The sequence below is a fragment of the Neospora caninum genome, chromosome XII (assembly GCF_000208865.1).
Source record: "Neospora caninum Liverpool complete genome, chromosome XII".
In the NCBI taxonomy this organism is placed as follows: domain Eukaryota; phylum Apicomplexa; class Conoidasida; order Eucoccidiorida; family Sarcocystidae; genus Neospora; species Neospora caninum.
In genome coordinates, this window is record NC_018398.1 from 2,760,000 (window position 1) to 2,777,533 (window position 17,534).

General features: G+C 56.5%; 2 protein-coding genes across 2 annotated transcripts in view; one reads left to right on the forward strand and one right to left on the reverse strand.

The window, feature by feature from the left end:
* Window positions 1-1,362: 1,362 nt before the first annotated feature.
* NCLIV_063720 (conserved hypothetical protein) lies at window positions 1,363-14,389 on the forward strand (the record flags this gene model as incomplete). Its single annotated transcript, XM_003885923.1, has 12 exons — window positions 1,363-3,592; window positions 4,052-7,275; window positions 7,714-8,823; window positions 9,219-9,374; window positions 9,509-9,604; window positions 10,050-10,187; window positions 10,759-10,866; window positions 11,413-11,508; window positions 11,983-12,513; window positions 12,927-13,004; window positions 13,379-13,845; window positions 14,275-14,389. 12 exons carry the CDS (start codon window positions 1,363-1,365, stop codon window positions 14,387-14,389), a joined length of 8,349 nt encoding a protein of 2,782 aa, XP_003885972.1.
* Window positions 14,390-16,110: 1,721 nt separating this feature from the next.
* The window catches only part of NCLIV_063730 (putative thrombospondin type 1 domain-containing protein), a gene marked incomplete at both ends in the record, with an annotated part of 31,707 nt that continues 30,283 nt past the window's right edge, over window positions 16,111-17,534 (reverse strand). Inside the window, 2 exons of the mRNA XM_003885924.1 lie at window positions 16,111-16,622; window positions 16,903-17,140. Of these exons, the coding sequence (XP_003885973.1) occupies window positions 16,111-16,622; window positions 16,903-17,140 (750 nt within the window). The remainder of the gene's footprint in view (window positions 16,623-16,902; window positions 17,141-17,534) is intronic.

A 17,534-nucleotide genomic window follows, 5' to 3' on the forward strand; every position in this document is an offset into this window, starting at 1 on the left:
CCTAGTAGTTTGTGAGACAACAACAGATCTGAGCCGCTGCAGTGCTGCTATCTCACTGTGTTCGGACAGTCGGGGACGACGGCCTCGACTTCTTTGAACTCTTTGCTTTTTCTCTCCCTACATGCAACTGCTGCGTGCCCATCGGCTCAAGGCCCGTCCCGGGACCGTCACATCCGTGAGAAACCTGGAAACACGCGTGATTTTTTCTAGTCGCAGAGGCGTGGCACTTTCCTTGTCCACTGACTACAGTGAAGACTTGTCTCTCTCGGGCATGGGACTAGCCGTCTGTCGGCCTGTTGCTGCCTTCTGCAAAAGTTCTACTGAGAACTCGAGGCCGCTGCAGAAGGCCTCAGAAGGCGTCCGGCCAGATTTCTTCTGTCGTTCCGTTTCTTTCATGTTCCTGTCGCCTGACTTTTCCTCAGCCTCGGAGGTGCCTGTACACCCCAGTCGATAGACCCGCACTGCGACTCTCGGTGTCCGAGGTCCTCCACGGACTTGCCTTTCGATCGGGACTGCACGCGGCCTCTAGGTCGGGTTCCTTCCTCTTTTCTCTTGTCAACGGTATCTTGATTCGTGGAGTAAGCTGGTGGCTTTCGGCCGTTTCATGCGCCTTCAGCCTGAGCCATTGTGCCATCCTCCGGGTGTACATACACCCCAGAGAGGAACTATGCTTCCACGCGAGCTCCCAAAGGGAGCGAACTGGCGCCTGTCAATCTCCCCTCTTCTTTCTGTCCTTATTGTTGTTTAACAGCTAGCGACGCCGTCGCTTTTCTTTCCATTACTCACATGTGCACCAGGCAGCACAGAACGCCCTTCGCAGTGCACGAGCGAAGGCCTTGTCTCCTTGCCTTGCTGTCTCATTCGGTCACTGAGACAGCTTCTGAGGGATAGAAGACCCGCCCTCTCTTCTCTTCTTTCACTATCGGGAGGTGCAAATCGGAGCTGGTTTGGTCTCTTCTTCCCCTCTTCCCACAATCGAGTCGTCCTGTCCGTGGAGGTTTGACGCATCTCAACGCCCAAGTTGGTTGATGCCTTGAACATCCGTCTTACATCCGTAAAAATATTTAGTGGCGTGCATCTGAATAGGGGTTATCCTTTCTGCATGCACAGTTCTGCCTTCGATCCTCAGGAACGGAACCAACATGCGCGGTGCGGAGAGCGCGGTCTCTCTCTCGGTACAGCAGGTATTCCTCTGAAGAGCAGGAGACCGCCTGTCGATGCTGCCCCGAGGAAGACGAGTCTGTTTTTTTCCGAGGGCCCGGGCTCACGAGAGAATTGAGAAAGGTTGTTGAGATTCAGTGCTTGAGAGAAGGCGGCTGCGTCGCCAACAGAAGAAGGGGTTCCCCCGTAGGAGACGTTCCAATGGTGTCGGCGATGGCGACGTATGAGGCGGGAAGGGAGTTGAGGGAAGAGGAACCGCAGGGTCGTTTCTCAATGCCTTCGCACAGAATTTCTGATGATCGGGAGGCCACGTCGCCTTCACATTTCCGACACTCTTCTCTTTCTCCTCTAGCCCAGCCGCCTTCGCCGTTTCTCTCCCCCGTTCCCTCTCTCTGTTCCTCGCCCTCGTCTTCTCCCTTCCGTTCGTGGGCGCCCACCGCTGAAGAAGGGTGGCGAGGGCCTCGAGAAGTGCCGCCTCGCGGCGACTCTGCGCTTCCTTCTCAGGCGCCTTCGCCGTTTCCGCAGCAGCCTATGGGATTCCGGCAAAACGAAGGCGAACGCTCCTTCGTGGCCGCGATGCAGCCTCGTGCATCTGAGGCCGGTCGAAGCGGCGACGCGTTTCCGCGGCCGCGTCACGCGCGGGCCTCGAAGGAGGACGCATGCACCTCTGCTCGTCAATCGCGCAATTCCTTCTCGTTTCCGCCGGTTGTTCCCGAGTCTCCGTTCTGCAAAATCGGCTCCTCGTCCCTTTCCCTTCTCTCGAAGAAAACAGTCGCGCAGACGCCGTTCCGCGCCCCAAACTCTGCCTCGCCCGCAGCAGCGGCCCAGACACCCAGCGACCGTGTCGCCGGCGCCGCGGGCGAGGCCCGCCAGCCGGCTGCACTCCCTGTGCAGATGGTTCCCGCGGTGTCTCGACTTCGCACGCCCTTCTCAGTTTCGCCGTCGCGCTTCAGCGGCCTGCACGGCACGCCGGGAAGAGGCCCCCTGCTGCTCAGCGAGCTGGACACGCCGTTCCACCTGGTGCGAATGAACAAGGGAACGACGTTCCTCGCAGGGAGGCACGCGAAAACGGCCTTCCAGCCCGCGCCGGCTGCCGAACCTGCGCCGCCGTTTGTCGCAGAGACTCCCGGAGAGACGCCGGCGTCGCCGCACAGGCTCGAGCCGCCGCCGAGCGGCGCTGGAAGCCCCGACTTCCCGCCACAGTTCGCGGGAGAGAGAGAAGGAACCGGCAGCAGCAACCGAGACGTGGGGGGGAACGTCGAGCAGAACCTGGAGCGAGCCGGAAGTGGAACAAAAGCGAGGGCGGAAAGCGGCGCGAGAGAAGGCGAGGCCGGGGAACCAGCCGAGACACATTCGTACATGGCATTTTATCCATCCGCCGGGGGCCCAGGAGATCGGAATGCAGACGGTCACGACGCCAGCGAACCGTTCCAGGGATCCTACGACCGACTCTCATCTCGCAGTGCCGGGTTGCCTGCTTTTTCCCGGAACGAATCGCGCGGCTTTGCAGCGGACGGCGAAGGGCCCTTTGCTGGTTCTCGGTTCCAGAGAGGCGGGGAGAGGGAGGCAGAGGAAGGGCGAGACTTGGGAAGAATGGAAGACGCGAGGGTGGGTGGCGACAGCGGGAGAGAGGCGCGGTCCGGCCCCGGAAAGCGCAGCGACGGCGGGAGAGGGAAAGAAAATCTGTTCTCTGCCCCGTCGCCGACGAATGCGGCGGCGGCGGAAATCCTGCGTTCACGTCAACTCCTTCAAAAGGCGGAACGAATGCTTCGCGCGTCGACTGTGGTGGCTGCGAGGGAGAAGCCAGAAGAAGGCAAAAGAAGTTTGAGTGAGCCGCGGCCGCAGAACTCTTCCGCGGGGCTTCCGAGGCCAAGTGACGAGGAAAATGTCATGTACGCAGCTGCTGGCGTGCAGCCAGACTCGGCTGTATATACACCGTCTTCCGTGCATCCGCCGCAGAGCGCTGCTTTCTCGGGAGAAGCGCCTGACGCGTACCCGCCTCAGGGTGTACATACACCTCACGGGAGGCGAGCCGACCCCACCGCGGCTTCCCTGCCGTCACGTCGGCCGCCTCCGAGAGAAGAGCTCGCTGCGTCTGCGTGGCGCGAAGCGGAACCTGACCCTGGAAGAAGACGGGACGAAGCGCAGCCCACCTCGAGCGACCGCGTCGCCGAAGGTTATGCGTTTTCCGCTCCTCACATGCATCTGACGGAGGAAGACGCGCTGCGCCTGAAGAAGGAAGCCTCAGGCGCCAATCCGCTTCTCGGCAGCTGGCTTTTGGAGCACGCAGACGGCGACAGAAAAAGAGAGACAGGCAGAGAAGATGAAACTGGAAGGAGGGTAAGGGGGAACGAGGCCGGCGTTCAGGGAGAGGCAAAGGCCGATGAAGCCCCCAGACAACACCCTAGCAGGTGCACGACTGCCGGATCGGGTGAGCGGCCGTCGCGTTCTGTCATTTTCTGTTTTTGTGTCTGAGCCAAAAGGTGTGGGATCCGTGCTGCCTGGAGGTTGACCTGAGAAAGCACTGCGTGTTGAAGTCTTACAGAGGCCTTTTATTTCGAAGGAGAATGCCTAGGTCTATACAGCAATCCATCCGCCTACCCGTTTCACCACTCTCACAAAAAGTGAATAACTCGATCCTCCCCCATGGATTTTCCCAATTTCCATATATATATATATATATATGTATATGCATGTGTATGTGCGCGTACTTGAGGTCTACGGAACTGGGCACTCAGAAATGTAGCTACCTGACGACCGACTGTTCTAGCCTTCATTCGCCAGTCCGCGGCGTAGAAGTTCACGCTCGCCGCCAGAGTCTTAGTGTTTGCTTTCTTCTGGTACGTCTTCGTGTTATCACTGCAGTTGCATGCTATCTCTGTGTCTTCAGAACCGCTGTCGTCTTCTTCGTCTGGGCTCCACTCGACTGTGCAGCCAGGGGCCTTTCCCGACTCGCCGCAGACGGAGCGTGTCTCCCCTCCGGCTGTCTCCTCTCCGCAGAGACGGCGGGGCAGCGCTCGAGTGCTGCGAGGGAGAAGCCTGGAGGGGACGCAGTTCTCTTCTCTCTCGCAGATGGGACACGGGATGCTGTTTTCCCACGATTCACAGGTGATGGCTACCGAGCGAGCGATCTTCCCGGGTAAAGGGGCTCGGTCGCCGTTCTTCCTCTCTGTAGATTCACGCTTCACGGAAGCGAGAACTCAGTCCACTGCGGCCCCGCCATCCGGGCTCTCAGGCTCTGCGTTGCTCGGCACCCACCCCGCAGCGCACAGGTTGGAACGTACAGACACCGCAGACCCGGTGCCCGCACTCGCCCTGCCGCCGGCCCGATCGCAGGCAGGGAAGCAGGTGGACGGCGCCGCCCATGCGTTCCGGGTGACGCCAGAACCGGAGCGTGCGCAAAGGGAGGCCGAGGCGACACCTCGCGGAGGGGCTGGCGCATCCGTCGCGGCCCCGGAGGTGCAGTGGCCTTCAGATCGGACCCTTGCATGCAGCAGTGCAGGAGCGCGCGAGGAAGAGAGAGGGGAGGAAGACAGCTCCGTCAGAGCGAGGTGGGAAGAGGGGATCGAGGCGGCAGAGAGAGAAGAGGACCAAGATCGTCGGGGAGATCGTTCCAGAGAGACCCGCAGTGACCCTCTCGAGCGTGACGCGTTTTCCCACTCTTCTTCTCACTCGGGTTTCTCGTCCTTGCAGCCCCAGCAGACTCCAAGGCTGGATTCGAGCCCGCCGCTCTCTCCGCCTGGTTTCCGGCACTCGCCCTTTCCGCTGTCCCCTCGCCGAGAGACCGAAGGCCGTGGGGAACACCCACTCGCATGCACTGCCGATTTCGGCGCGCCGGCGGCGACCGACACCGAGAACACGCCGTCGCCCCTCTCATTCCGGTCCGCCTCCTCGAAGAGCATCTCGTCCTCGCCCTCGTCCCTCTACCACCGCGGCCTCGCTGCCCGCGGCCACTTTTCCTTCTCGTTCTTCTCCCCCTTCAGAGATCGGGGACAGAGACGAGAAACTGGAGCGAACTCTGGGGGCACCTCCCCGGCTACGGGCTCGATGTCCCCTCACCTTGAGTTCGATGCCGGGCGAGGTGTACCTACACCCCGGCGTCGGGACGAGACAGTTGACACCGGGCAGCGAGACTATCCGCGCCGCGGGGAACGACCCGACCCTTCCGTCTCTGCGTCTTCGTGCTGTGCTGAGAGCGAGGCGGCGGCGACAGAATCCTGCGGCGGGTCTGCTCACCCTGGTTTCGTCCATCCAGGCATTGACTCTTTTCGAGATGCAAAGAATGGTCTTTCCGTTTCTGCCTTTCCTCGACATGTTTTCCATACTGAAGAAGGCTGCGGGGACAGAGGCGCCGCGACTTCAGCCGGCAGAGGAGGAGCTGTACAGACGGAAGGAGGCGCAGCTTTTCCCGACTCTTCTCTCCAAGAAAACGCGCCTCACAGACCGCTCCCTGGAGCGGCGACAGCAGCCCAGCAGTACCAGGAGCAGGGGGCCGAAGCTAGTGAAGAAGGGGACGGCGGCGTCTTTTCCCCGGAAAGAGGAGGCCCGGCTCTATGGGGGGAGCGGGGCCCAGAAGGCGAGCGGGACACCACATGTTCGCAAGAACTTCGAAATTCTAATCACGCGCGGCCGGCTACTTTGCATGCGTCTACGCTCTCGTCTGCGTCGCCGTTCGCGCGGAGAGACGCGGTTCCGATGGCTGGTCAGGCGGAACACCTACACGAAGAAGGATGCTGGAGACCTGGCGACGAGGAGACAGGGCGAAGGACGTGGGGCCAGGCGCCGCGGGAGGAAGACTTTTTGCATGCGCGAGGCCGCGACCCGTATTTCGTGTCGATCATGCATCCGACAGAGCGAGACGCGAATGGCCGCCCAGAGTTCCTCTCCACGACTACGCGGACTTCCGCCTTCCAGTCCCTGGCTCGCAGTGGTGAGGTGTATGTACACCAGGAATCGCAGGGGAAAGGAGCTTCCGGCGCCGCGGTGTACAGCTTCGAGCGAAGGGAAGAGCCAACGCCTTTCCGCGGACGACAGATCAGTCCCTTTGAACAGAGCCTCCAGGCTCTCCACGAAGATTTCCTCGATCACTTCTCTCAGACTCCCAGAGTCCATGCAACAGCATCTGGGTCCGTGGAAGTCGGCGCTCCACTCGTTCCTTCCTCGCAATTCCTCCACGGCTTTTCGACGACGTCCCCTTCTCGTTTTCCGGCAGCGAGCAGAGAGGGTCGGGCCGAAGAGCTCGAGCTTAGGTCGAGGGACGGCGCTGCCCATTCCGACGATGGGCGATTCGCCGGGGCTTTTTGGAGAGCACATGCAGAGACCGAGAGCCGAGTACCTGGTTGCCGAACCTCCATGTCGGCATTTCCGGCTTCAGGCTCTCACGGGCGCCCAGACGTAGACCGTCTTGACAATTTTGAAGAAGACATCGACGACGATGTGGCGCAAATTCTTCCCATGGTACAGTTTGTGAACGCCGAGCTTGTGGCGGCGGGCTTCGAGGTCTTGCATGCAGACTTTCCGGCCTCCCTCGCGCCTGGCTTTTCGCAGGGTGGGGTTGACGGACGGGGCCTTCGAGCGGGTGAAAGAATGTCTCAAGGCGGAGACGAGAGACCGTCGCCAGCAGCAGCGGCGAGACCGGTCGGCCACGCGGCTGGGGGCCGCGTCAGGAATCAAGGCCCCCCTGCGTACGCTTCTGCGAATGGAGGATCCCACCCGTCGACGGAGCACAGAGACGGAATGGGAAGAGGAACTGGAGATGAGAACGGAGAAAAGGACGAAACTGTGGAAAGGAGAGCGATGCAGCCTTTTGAGGGACTGGGCGGTGGCGAACAGGAGCAGAGGCGGACGCCGAGAGCGGCTAACGACCAGGCACACTTGTCTCTTCGGGACACAGGGACCATGAGCAAGAACGCAACGGATGAGGCGTACATCCAATCTGAGGTGTATGTACACCGCGTCCTCGAAGCCATGACCGACAAGTTACACGAGGTACTTGCGGCGTATCGGACGCGAGGCGAACGAATGGGCGAACTGCGCAGAGAAGCTGCCACAGCTGCAGGACTGACAGCCAAGTGTAATGAGTTGAAGGAAGAGAAGGACGTGGCAGCCAAGCAGGTAACAAAACTCGCAAGAAGAGCGAGGAAGCCGATGAAAAGTCGAACACAGAAACACTTGCACACATGTGAGAGTTCGAGTGCGATCCGCGGAAAGCCGAGAATGGAAACACACTTCCCTCCTCCACAACCAGTCGAACCCGGACAAACCCCCCGTGTGTAGAAGTGAACGTTCAAGTACTCTCCCACGTATACATGTAACTCTCTATACACATATGCATATATGTCTGTGTGTCTGCATACCACCTACGCAAATGATTATATATATATATATATATATATATATATATATATAGTTTTTTGTGTGTCACCGTGTGTATCGTAATAATACGGGTGCATATGTATATTTACGTTACGTGCATATGTAGAGATGTTTCATCCCACGTTCAACTCAGCTTTCATTGAGAACGCGGTTTTGCTCGTGTCGTCGTGTGGCCAGATCTCGTCGCTTCGGAGTCGGGTGACCGAAGTGGAGCGGGAGAAGGCGGAGCTCGCAGGGGCGATGGCGGAGCAAGCCAGTCTCGCTGCACGCTTGCAAGAAGCGGAGAAGGCGGCACAGGCTCTCCGCGGTCAGGCGCGACTCCATCGAAACCAGCTGCGGCAGAAAGAGCTCGAGAAGGAGCGGCTCGCCGAGCGACTGGAGACGGTCCTTCGGGAGGAGCAGTCGCGGGAGACCCGTGCGCGACGCGCCCTGGAGTCTCTGGTGTCTCCGTCCGGGCCTTTTGCGTCTTCTCGGCGCCTCGAGAGAGGCGAGAAACACGAGACGTTGACGAGGCGACCGGAGCGGGGAGCGCTGGCGGTTAAGAACGCGAACAAGCTGCTGGTCGAGGTCGCGCAGCACTACGAAGGCAAGGTGAAGGCGTTGCAGCGGGAGATCGCTTCCCTCTCGCACGCCCTAGAGGTTTCAGCGCTCGCCGTCGAGGCGGAAAAGAGCAACAGAGAAACCGGCTGGTCAGGCCGGGGCACTGGAAGCGACCGGAATTCACGAGGGGCTCTTGCGCCGTTGGACGAATTCGAAGAGCGAGATGCCTGCATGCACTTCACAACTGTCCACACCCATCCTGAGACGTGGAGTGAGCAACGGAAGCACCAGGCGGCTCGACGCAGCCGCTCCCAGAAAACGCGCGTCTCTGGATCTGTGCCGTCGCTCCTGTCAGCGGACGCCGAGAACAAAGCGTCTTCCGTTTGGACCGTCGATTTCAGGGGAGACGCAGATGGCGAAGAAGCCAAACAAGAAGAGAGAAGCGGGTTTTCGGCAGTGGGGCCGAGCCCCGCGAGCGACGGACGGGGAATGCCTTCGGCGGTCGCCCACGCCGCGCAAAGGCGGTCCCGGAGCCTGGCGGCGTCGTTCACGACGAGGGAGAGAGACGCTGGGTGTCTCGATGCGCGAACGCGTTTCTCTCTCTCGTGCTGCTCCGAGGGAAGGGGTAGGCGGATGCGGGACAGAAGCGACGGAGGCGAAGGATCTTTCCCCCTCTTAAACGGATGCGTCCAACCAGACATCCACATGAGCCGCGTCCTCGAACAAGTCAAAGACGAGAAAATACGCGTGAGCCACTGTGTCCAAAATAAACAGAGAGATCGCGACACCCCGTTCATATTTATATATATATATATATATATATATATATATATATATATGTTTGCGTGTATACATGTACATATATCTTTTAAATTTGCATCTGTTTCTCTGGTACGCGTATAGTCCCTCAGTACCTGTGCACGCTTATGCACATTATCCTGTGTTGTGTAACATAGTTCCTCGTGATTCGCTTCCACGTCCTGACGAGGGATGCCCATCGCCTGCTATGTTATATACCCCTCCTTGTCCACATGGAGGCGGATGCATATATATATATATATATATGTATATGTATATATATATATATATATATATATATATAAATGTATCTGTTTTTTGTGGCTATTTGTGGGTGTCTTTAGTTTGTGGATTTGCAACTGCAGGAATCATTTCGGTTATGGTATGGCACGTATTGGCTGCTGAACGTTTGCGTTGACTGGTTGCAGCTCGAAGCTCGGTTGGCCCGGTCGCGCCGCGATGAAGAGGAAACACAGCGGCTTCGCGTGCGCATTGTGGAGGTGAGCTTTCTTTTTACGCTTTTTTCTCCGGCCACGGCCGTGAGATGCAGTAAAAGCGAAACGAGCGACGCTTCACGACCAGCGGTCGACGTTTTGATCATTTTGCATTCGCAATCCTTTGATTCCTGCTTCAGCTCCAGAGTCGCGTGGAGGAGCTGGAGGCCGATCTCCTCACTCGCCCCACAAACGAGGCGCACCGCCAGCTGCAGCAGCAACTCCTCGACCTCCAGGTGAGTGGGAAGGTGGTCTTTTTTTCGCAATTGAAAGTACATGTGTGCCTGGGAAAGGCCCCTCTGTTTTTGTCTCTCTTTCGTTCCTTCTCTTCCACTCTCTCTCTTCCTGTCTCTCTCTTCCTCTGTCTCTCTACGCATATATTCATATATGGAAATACTTGCATATTATACATAGGTGTTTCTCAAGGTGTTGCTGAAGGTGGAAGAGAACAGTTCGAGAGGTCCGCTCGCTAGATCTTCGTATACATGCGTTTACATTGATATATAGGGGCAGAATGATTATATGTGTGTACATAGGTATATAGGTATGCTTTTGTCGGCATAAAGATGCTGGTGGAAGGTTCAAGGTGGCGGGGAAGGATAAGGGGTGGACTGCTTTCTTTATGCTTGCGTGTCGAGCTCCCGTGGAGGCCTGTACATGTTTTGCCTTCTCTTTTTCCAGGATGAGTTGAATCCGAAGAAACAGGAGAGCTGGCGACGTGCGGAGCCGCGCAGCCTCATGCGCCAGGATCGCCTTCAGCATAAACTGCGCTCTTCGACAGTCGAGTTGAGAAACGAAGAACATGTCGCTCTTCTTCAGGTGAGAAGGACGACCGGTGCAAGAGGCGCTTCTTGATTTTCACCGTCCGCCTCTCGTTTCCTTCGTCGACTGGTTGACCCCGCCATCAGCCGATGTATCGCCCTCGTTTCTCTTCATCAGCGAAAGAATGGCGAAAGAATGTCCCATTCCAAACGTAAATTTGCTTACGTCTCGTGCCCAACCCTGTCCACAAGGTATATATATATATATATATATAAAGATAAATACATATTTATACATATGTATATACATATACCCATACATACATATTGGCATACATATGGGTATATGTAGATTTATGTAGAGGTCACTTGGTGTACGCTGATTCTATACCTTGGATTTTTTGTTGTTTGGCTTGTTTTTTACAACACACATGCCGGCGGAGTGGTGCCATATCGTGGTGTGCTTATATATACCGATTTGTTCGCGCGTAGATCGTTTTTCTCCTCCTCATCTGGTGGCTGTGGGCCGTTCTGGTTTCCTTTGTTCTCGCGGGACGAACTGTCTCCTGACAGCCGCGCGCTCTCTCACACATGTGTGGTGTCGCCTTTGCTTCTCGGTTTGTCTTCAGAGGTGCTGTCTCGCCCTTAACTGCTCTCATCCTGAAACGCTCCCCGCAGCCATCAAGCGCGTCGCAGCAACTTCTCACAGGCTGCCTCCTCTTGAGCGCTTCTTCGAGGTGAGACCCGCCGAAACTCAGCCTCCCGTCTCCACAGGCCACCTTCTCGCACGTAGTGACAGTGGAATTGCGTAGGCATTGGTCGTGGATCTATACCTAGGGTGGAAAATCTGTCGCGGCGAATATGTGCAAAGAAACCGGAGGCTGCGCTTGAATTGGTAGTTCCAAAGGTGAACATGGAATTATACAGTCGGAAACGCAAGTTTATCCTGGCGTGTTTCAAGGTCCACGTATGGAGCCGAACAGGCGAACGCTTCTTTTTTGCCTCCTGCATGCGGCCTTGCGCTGCTTTCGTGAGGGACGCGAAGTTGTCCAGCTCTCCACTTGCGAACGGGGGAACTCTGTTATTTTCCCGTGTCGGAGTTTCGGTATATGGCGTTTATTTGACTGCTCTCTTTCTCGCCTCCTCAACGGGTTGTGGTCTATCCGAAGGACAGGCAATGAAGTTCTTTATTGTTGCTGCACACCTTCCTCGTATTTCGCCGCAGCACACATCCGGCGTTTCTGATTTCCGCCTCGAATGCGCTGTTTTTGATATCCTTTCAGTTCGTTACCCTTCTCGCCGCGGGAAGGCTGCCAGCCGCTTCAGAGGCAGATGTCATCCTCTCCAGTCTCGTGGCCATGAGCACGGCCCGCCATGCGGTGAGCCCTCTCTTCTCCTCTAAGCGAATTTTCTCCATTCTGTCCCCCCTTTTCATCCACGCTTTGCGGCTGCTGTTCTCTTATCTTTCCCTGATCTTCTGTCTCCTTTTTATGGGCTCTGCTTCTCCGCTCCGTGCCTTCTCCGCTGCCTCTTTGGTGTCCCCTTGTCTCCCTCTTCATCGTCTCTCGCTTGCTCTGTATCCGCGCTCGCCTCTGCTCCGGTTCTTCGCTCTCTTTTCTCCGTCTTCTTCTCTCTCCTTCGTGCACATGTTGGAGCTTTTCCTTGCAGAGAGGTTCCTCTTCGACTCCTGTGCAGTTGATGTGAAGACTCGCCGTTCGACGCTTGCGTTCTTCCCGGAAACTGCTCTGCTGCTCCCACGTTTTTCATGTATCGCCCGCCGTGCTTTTAGACCGATTGCTTCTGACTGCGCCTCTCGCCCTGACCTCCGGTCTCTCTCGCCCCTGTGTTTTCAGCACAAAAACTACTTGCAGCTGCGGCGGGCCTTTGCGCAGGCCGTCCAGCGCGATCTCGCGGGGACGCACTCGCGGTCTTCCGCGGCATTTTCCTTTTCTGCTTTCGAGGAAGACCTCGAAGACATGCAGGACACACACGCTCAGCAGTTTCAGCGCCTGCAACAGGCGCAGCTTGCTGGCTCTTCCTCCTCTGCCGTCTCGGGAAACGACGCGCGCGAACGACGCGTCAAGGAGACACTCTCGCTCCTCCGCATGCAACACCAGGACGCGACAGCCTTGTTCCAGAAGGCGGCGCAGGAGGAGACACAAGCCCTGAGGTGTCTCCTGGCTCCTCGCGCTTCCTCGCGTGGGCGGCGAGCGGCGAGCACGAATGCCTCGGACGCATGCAGAGGGGGAGAAGAAGTGGGAAGCGGGGGCGACGGCTCGCGAGGCGGAGTGGAAGAGAAAGAGCTAATGCACGCGTTGCGGAAGCGACTCGCCTTCTCCACCGCCGAGGAGTGCGCCAGCAAAGTGCAGGCAGCTCTAGGAAGGGTGAGCCCAAGACAAACTGAAGAGAGAGAGCGCAGGTGCTGACCGAGAGGCAAACGAAAACGATCCAAAGGACGACGACACACAGAGAATGAACGGGGAGGAACCGCGGCGAAAGCCAAACCGAGTCACAGGGAAGGGAAACGTGAAGACCGAAGAACGAGAAGCAACGTCGCTGTCCAAGTGGCCGCGCGCAGTGAAAACGCGCTCTCAGTGGAACTGCACCGAGAGTTGGTTTCTTTCGAACTGACGCTCGCTTTTTCGCAGGAGCGAGGAAGCGTGGTGGTTGCCAGCGTGTGCAGGCAGCTGCTCGCTTGGTGGATTTGCGCACATGTCTTTGAGGCGTCTCCATGTCGAGGATGTGTCCTCTTTCGCCCATTTGCTTTCCGTCTGTGGTGTTGTCTGTTCGCGTCCAGGTCGATGCCCTTGCAGGGTTCTTCCGAATTCTCTGTGACATGCTTGAAATCCCAACGGCAGGTGCCACGTTTGCGCAGGTGAGACGCACAAAAAACCGACTGCGAAGAGCTGTCTCCAGACTTGCACTCGAAGCCGCATTCCTCCTCGTGTTTCCGCAGCTTCACACATCTAAGCAGGATGCACATAGTCATGTACTTACATACATACATACATACATACAGAAATACACGGCTAGACACATCTATATAACTATACATGTACATATCCAGACCCTACAGAAATACATAGCGGTATAGTGACACGTATCGAGAGACGGAGAGATAGGCGTAGGAGACAGAGAGAGGTCGAGGGGGAGGTACTGTGTGGGGGGTGCCCCGCGGGAGTGTCGGTGTGTTGAAGTCGGGTGTGGAGTGGAGAACGCTCGGATTTCGCCTGGTTCCGTTTCGCCCAGGTTGAGGCAGCTGTCGCGAGTCTCATCAAGGAGAGTCAGGAGCAGCAGGCGTTGCTAGAGGAGCAACAAAAGCATCTCCTCCAGCAGCATAACCTCCTGGTGTCTCTCCAGCACTCTGTCTACTCTCCACCGCTGCCGACGATTCGTGAGGCAAAGGGCGAGGACGAGGAGGAAGAGAGAGAAGGCAGCCCCAAGACGGCGGAAAGCGGCGACGACGAAACGGGAATTCCAGGTGGGGGTGATGAAGCCCCGCCGAATCAAGGCACTGGAGGAGTCAGTTCCAGAGAACGGAGTCGGGCGGAACCTCGAGATGTGTCTCCAAACGGTGAGGGAATCGACGAAGAGAAGCGAGAAGAGAGACAGACGGAGAGCGAGGCTCACACAGTTGCGGCAGTCGCGACGGTCAACGCCCTCCAGCAACTCCTCAAGGTCGACCGTGCGACGCTTATTCTCCCGAAGCTCAGCGAGTGAGACAGGCACATCCATGAAGCGGGGAAAGAACAGCCAGGATCAGACGCAGGGGAAAACGATAGAGGAACCAGGAGGGTGGTCTGTGTCTGGGCAGGTGTCCCCTTTCCTGCTTGTTTATATGTAGCCTTCTCCCGTTAGTCGAGGAGCGAAAATTGGGGTGCGTGAAAGGTAAAGAGAGTCGCTGAAAAGCTCACGGGGCCACGAGAATGTGAGTGGATCTTTGGCATGTTTCTTTCTCTCTACGAAAAAATCGTGCATGTGTTTGTGACGCGAAGGAGTGGAAAGTGACTGCTTCCCTCCCGTTGAGTTGCTCTCTGCTTGGGTGCACTGCGCCAAGCCGGTTCTTAGCGCATTACGCATGCGATGTGTTCTCCGAATATCCGGCGGTTACCGTTGGTTCCGTCTTTTGCCGTTTGCTTTTGTAGGATCTTGGGGAGAGTCCAGCGGCTCACAAATGCCCCCCCTCTCTCGCCCGAGCCGTCATCGGCGCATTCGGCGTCGCAGCCACGCCTAGAAGCAAACGGGGGGCCGGACGAGTAAGCGAAAGGAAGAAGTGTAAGACCTGCAAAGAGGCTCTGCTTGAGGGAGTACGGTAGAAGTCTAGCGGGACGCCTGAAGACCGTGAAGAACACGCGGGAGAAGACAGCACGGCAAGAGATGCACGTGAGAGAGAACGCAGGAAGCAAGAGGCTGAAAGGGAAGAAACATGATTCTGAAAGACCAGAGAGACAACACAGACGAAGTGCTTCGGGAAAGGGAGCACGCGTCCTTACCTGGGGCTGTTTGAGGTTTGAAAATGATGAGAAGCGAAACCGGCAAGAAGGGAAAACTCGGGGCCTCAAAGGAAGAGGAATAAAGGGGCTGCTCAGTAGCACGGATGTGCGAAGATTCCTTCATATCGTGTGGAAGTGGTTGAAGACGCCGAGAGCGAGGGAGAAGCGACAGAAAAGGTAAAAGGTCACTGTTCAAATGTCTGTAGCTAGAGGTCACCATTCATACTTGTCTATATACACGTATCAGAGGGCGCCTGTACACATATATATATATATATATATATATATTTACATGTATGTATATATATATATATATATATATATGTATAATGCGTAGGCATGTCTGTGTCGGGTATACAGTGTACAAACGAAAGGTGCCGCAGAGATGTCTGGAGGGGCGAACGAGCCTTTTTATCAATACTGTCGTCACCTGTGGCGATGTTGCGATGGACAGTGGAGAAACCGGAAGTACGGCATAGACGGCATCGTTTCTTGGAGCCCGGCTCAGAGAGACGCAGGAGCGCGAAGACAGGCCTCCTGGATTTGAGTGGTTTCTGCGAAGCAATTTGAATTTGAAGGGAATTTTGATGTCTTTTAGTTTGATCTCTTTTAGAAGGGCTGATAGATCTTCGAATTCGTGTGAGAACCAGACACGCGTGATCGCGAAAATTGACGTTACACCGCGCCGAGGGTTTATGTACTCGGACACCAGGCACTCCCCTGAAAACCCTGTCAATCGTGAAGCCGATAACGACGACGAAATGCGTATATGCGTGCGGCGAATTTTTCCTCAGTGACCAGGACTTTGGGGTGAACAATTTCATAACCCCCAAAGAGGCCCGTTTGTGTCTATACACTGAGCACGCCTAAGGTCTTCAGCGGCACTGCATACTCTTAAGATCCCAGCGGCGCGAATCAGCGAAAAGGACCCGCACGGTTTAGTCGTTGCTTTTACTTGAGAATCAGCGAACTCCCGTTTCTTAATGGAAGGCACACTGTATGCGCACTGACTCCGGCGACCTCCCGCGCCAATCTGCCGAAAACGCATTATCCTTGCTTCATTTTGTGTGAAAACCACGTCGCGTCCTCAAACCAGGACAACGGACCGTACGAATTCCAGAGTCTACATAAAATGACATACAGGAGACGAGAAACCCGAAACGGGCCGCAGTCCAAGAGCACGTGTGTATGGAGAAATCGTCCCAGTTTCAGACGGAAATGTTGTCTGAGATGCTCCGCGTTTATTGGTGCGGATACACAGAAGGGGTGATACCCTCTCGCAGGCACAGAGACAGAGCGGCACCCGGCGCGTCCGAAAAAAAACGAGAGGGGAGGAGTGTCCTAGACCGAAACGGGCATCGGAAGCGAAAAGCGCTTGCTGTAGCGTTCCGCCAAAGGGATTCTTTCCCTGTCACATCTTTTCCTGCCTTTCTTTTCGAAACCCGCGGGGTAACTCCGGCTCGAGCCCCGCGAAGCAACTCCGCTGTCTCACTCTCTCTCGCTTCCGAGTTCGGCCAGTCTGCGTTCTGTGCTTCGTCTCGCAACTATAGAGGCTCGAGGGGTTCGTATGCGATTCATTGCAGGTGCCTGACTTGCCCCGGAGCACTCCGCGTGGCGGGGACTCAGCACGGCGCTGTTGCCTATGCCGAGCAACGGTTCAGCGCCTTCCTCAGATCGCCAAGGATCATCGAGGAATGCAGAGCGTCCTGGGAGGGCGACGTCCCCAGTCCAGGCAGTGCCTGAGTGCCACGGCGAATCCGGTTCGGAAAGGTCCTCGTGTGAGGCGATGGCCACCTGGCGCCGGAGGATGTGGTTCTCTCGAGCTTGCAGCTCAGTGACATTCTGAACAAGGACGGGATAGCTCCCGGCCAAACCTACCAGCTTCTGGAGGTCACTGCTGTACTGAAGGCAGAAGAGGACGAAACACACGCCTCCGCCCATGCCCAGGAGCACGCATATCAACCAAGTCGTCAGCGTCGTTATCCCCTCATAAGGAACGCCTGCAAAACACGAGACAGGACACAAAACACACGCAATCCGCTCGGCCCAGAACAAATTCGTCGCTGCACCGTACACACATACCCCAGACATATATATATATATATATATATATATATATCCAACAAATACTATATGCTTAAGTAAGCTTTATGAATCGGGGCAAAAACACGCGCACACATATATCCACACCGCCCAGTGTATGTGGCTTGTTCCTGGCTGCGGGGAAAGGGAGAAGGCGAGCGCCTCGCCCTTTTTATTAAACGGCTGGGCCTGTCTTACCTTCACACAACACGTATTCATACTGGGACGAGGTGCACGCTGAGTCGGTCCACGAGATATCCAGTTCCTCGAAGCTTCTGGTCACACAGGAAAATGCTTGGCTGTGCGCCACAGCAATCACCGTTGTCATGCCGCGCTGGCAAAGGGCTTCTGTTTCCTTTGTCCAGTAATCGAGAGAAGCAAGCGCCTCCGCGCGGCTGCACGGCCGCCGGCCGCTGGGACAATTGCAGGTCCGATACTGCAGGAACAAACCGAAACGCAGCACGCGGAGACGCGCTCAAACCGTTACGAAACCGCCCTCCGGTAGGCCCTGTATTCGCCGGTACAGAAAGGCCTGCCATACGTTTTTTTTGATCGGCATTGCCTAACCACTTGCCGTCCAAAACAGCCTTGAGAGCAAACTCTGAAGAAGAAAGTGGGTGCTCCGGCCTCGGCACTACGATCGCAGTCGTAGTCCAGCAAGTGACTGCATAACAGTACGACCGACGAGAACGCTGCGAATCGCTGTCCTCGCTCGCAACTCCACACGTTTAAGCCGGGGGACGACAATCGAGAAGACACCTCGTCAACTGTCATTCCGCCTCTCAATTGTTCAACTGTTTCCAGTCACCCGATGCCGCGAGCAATCGCAT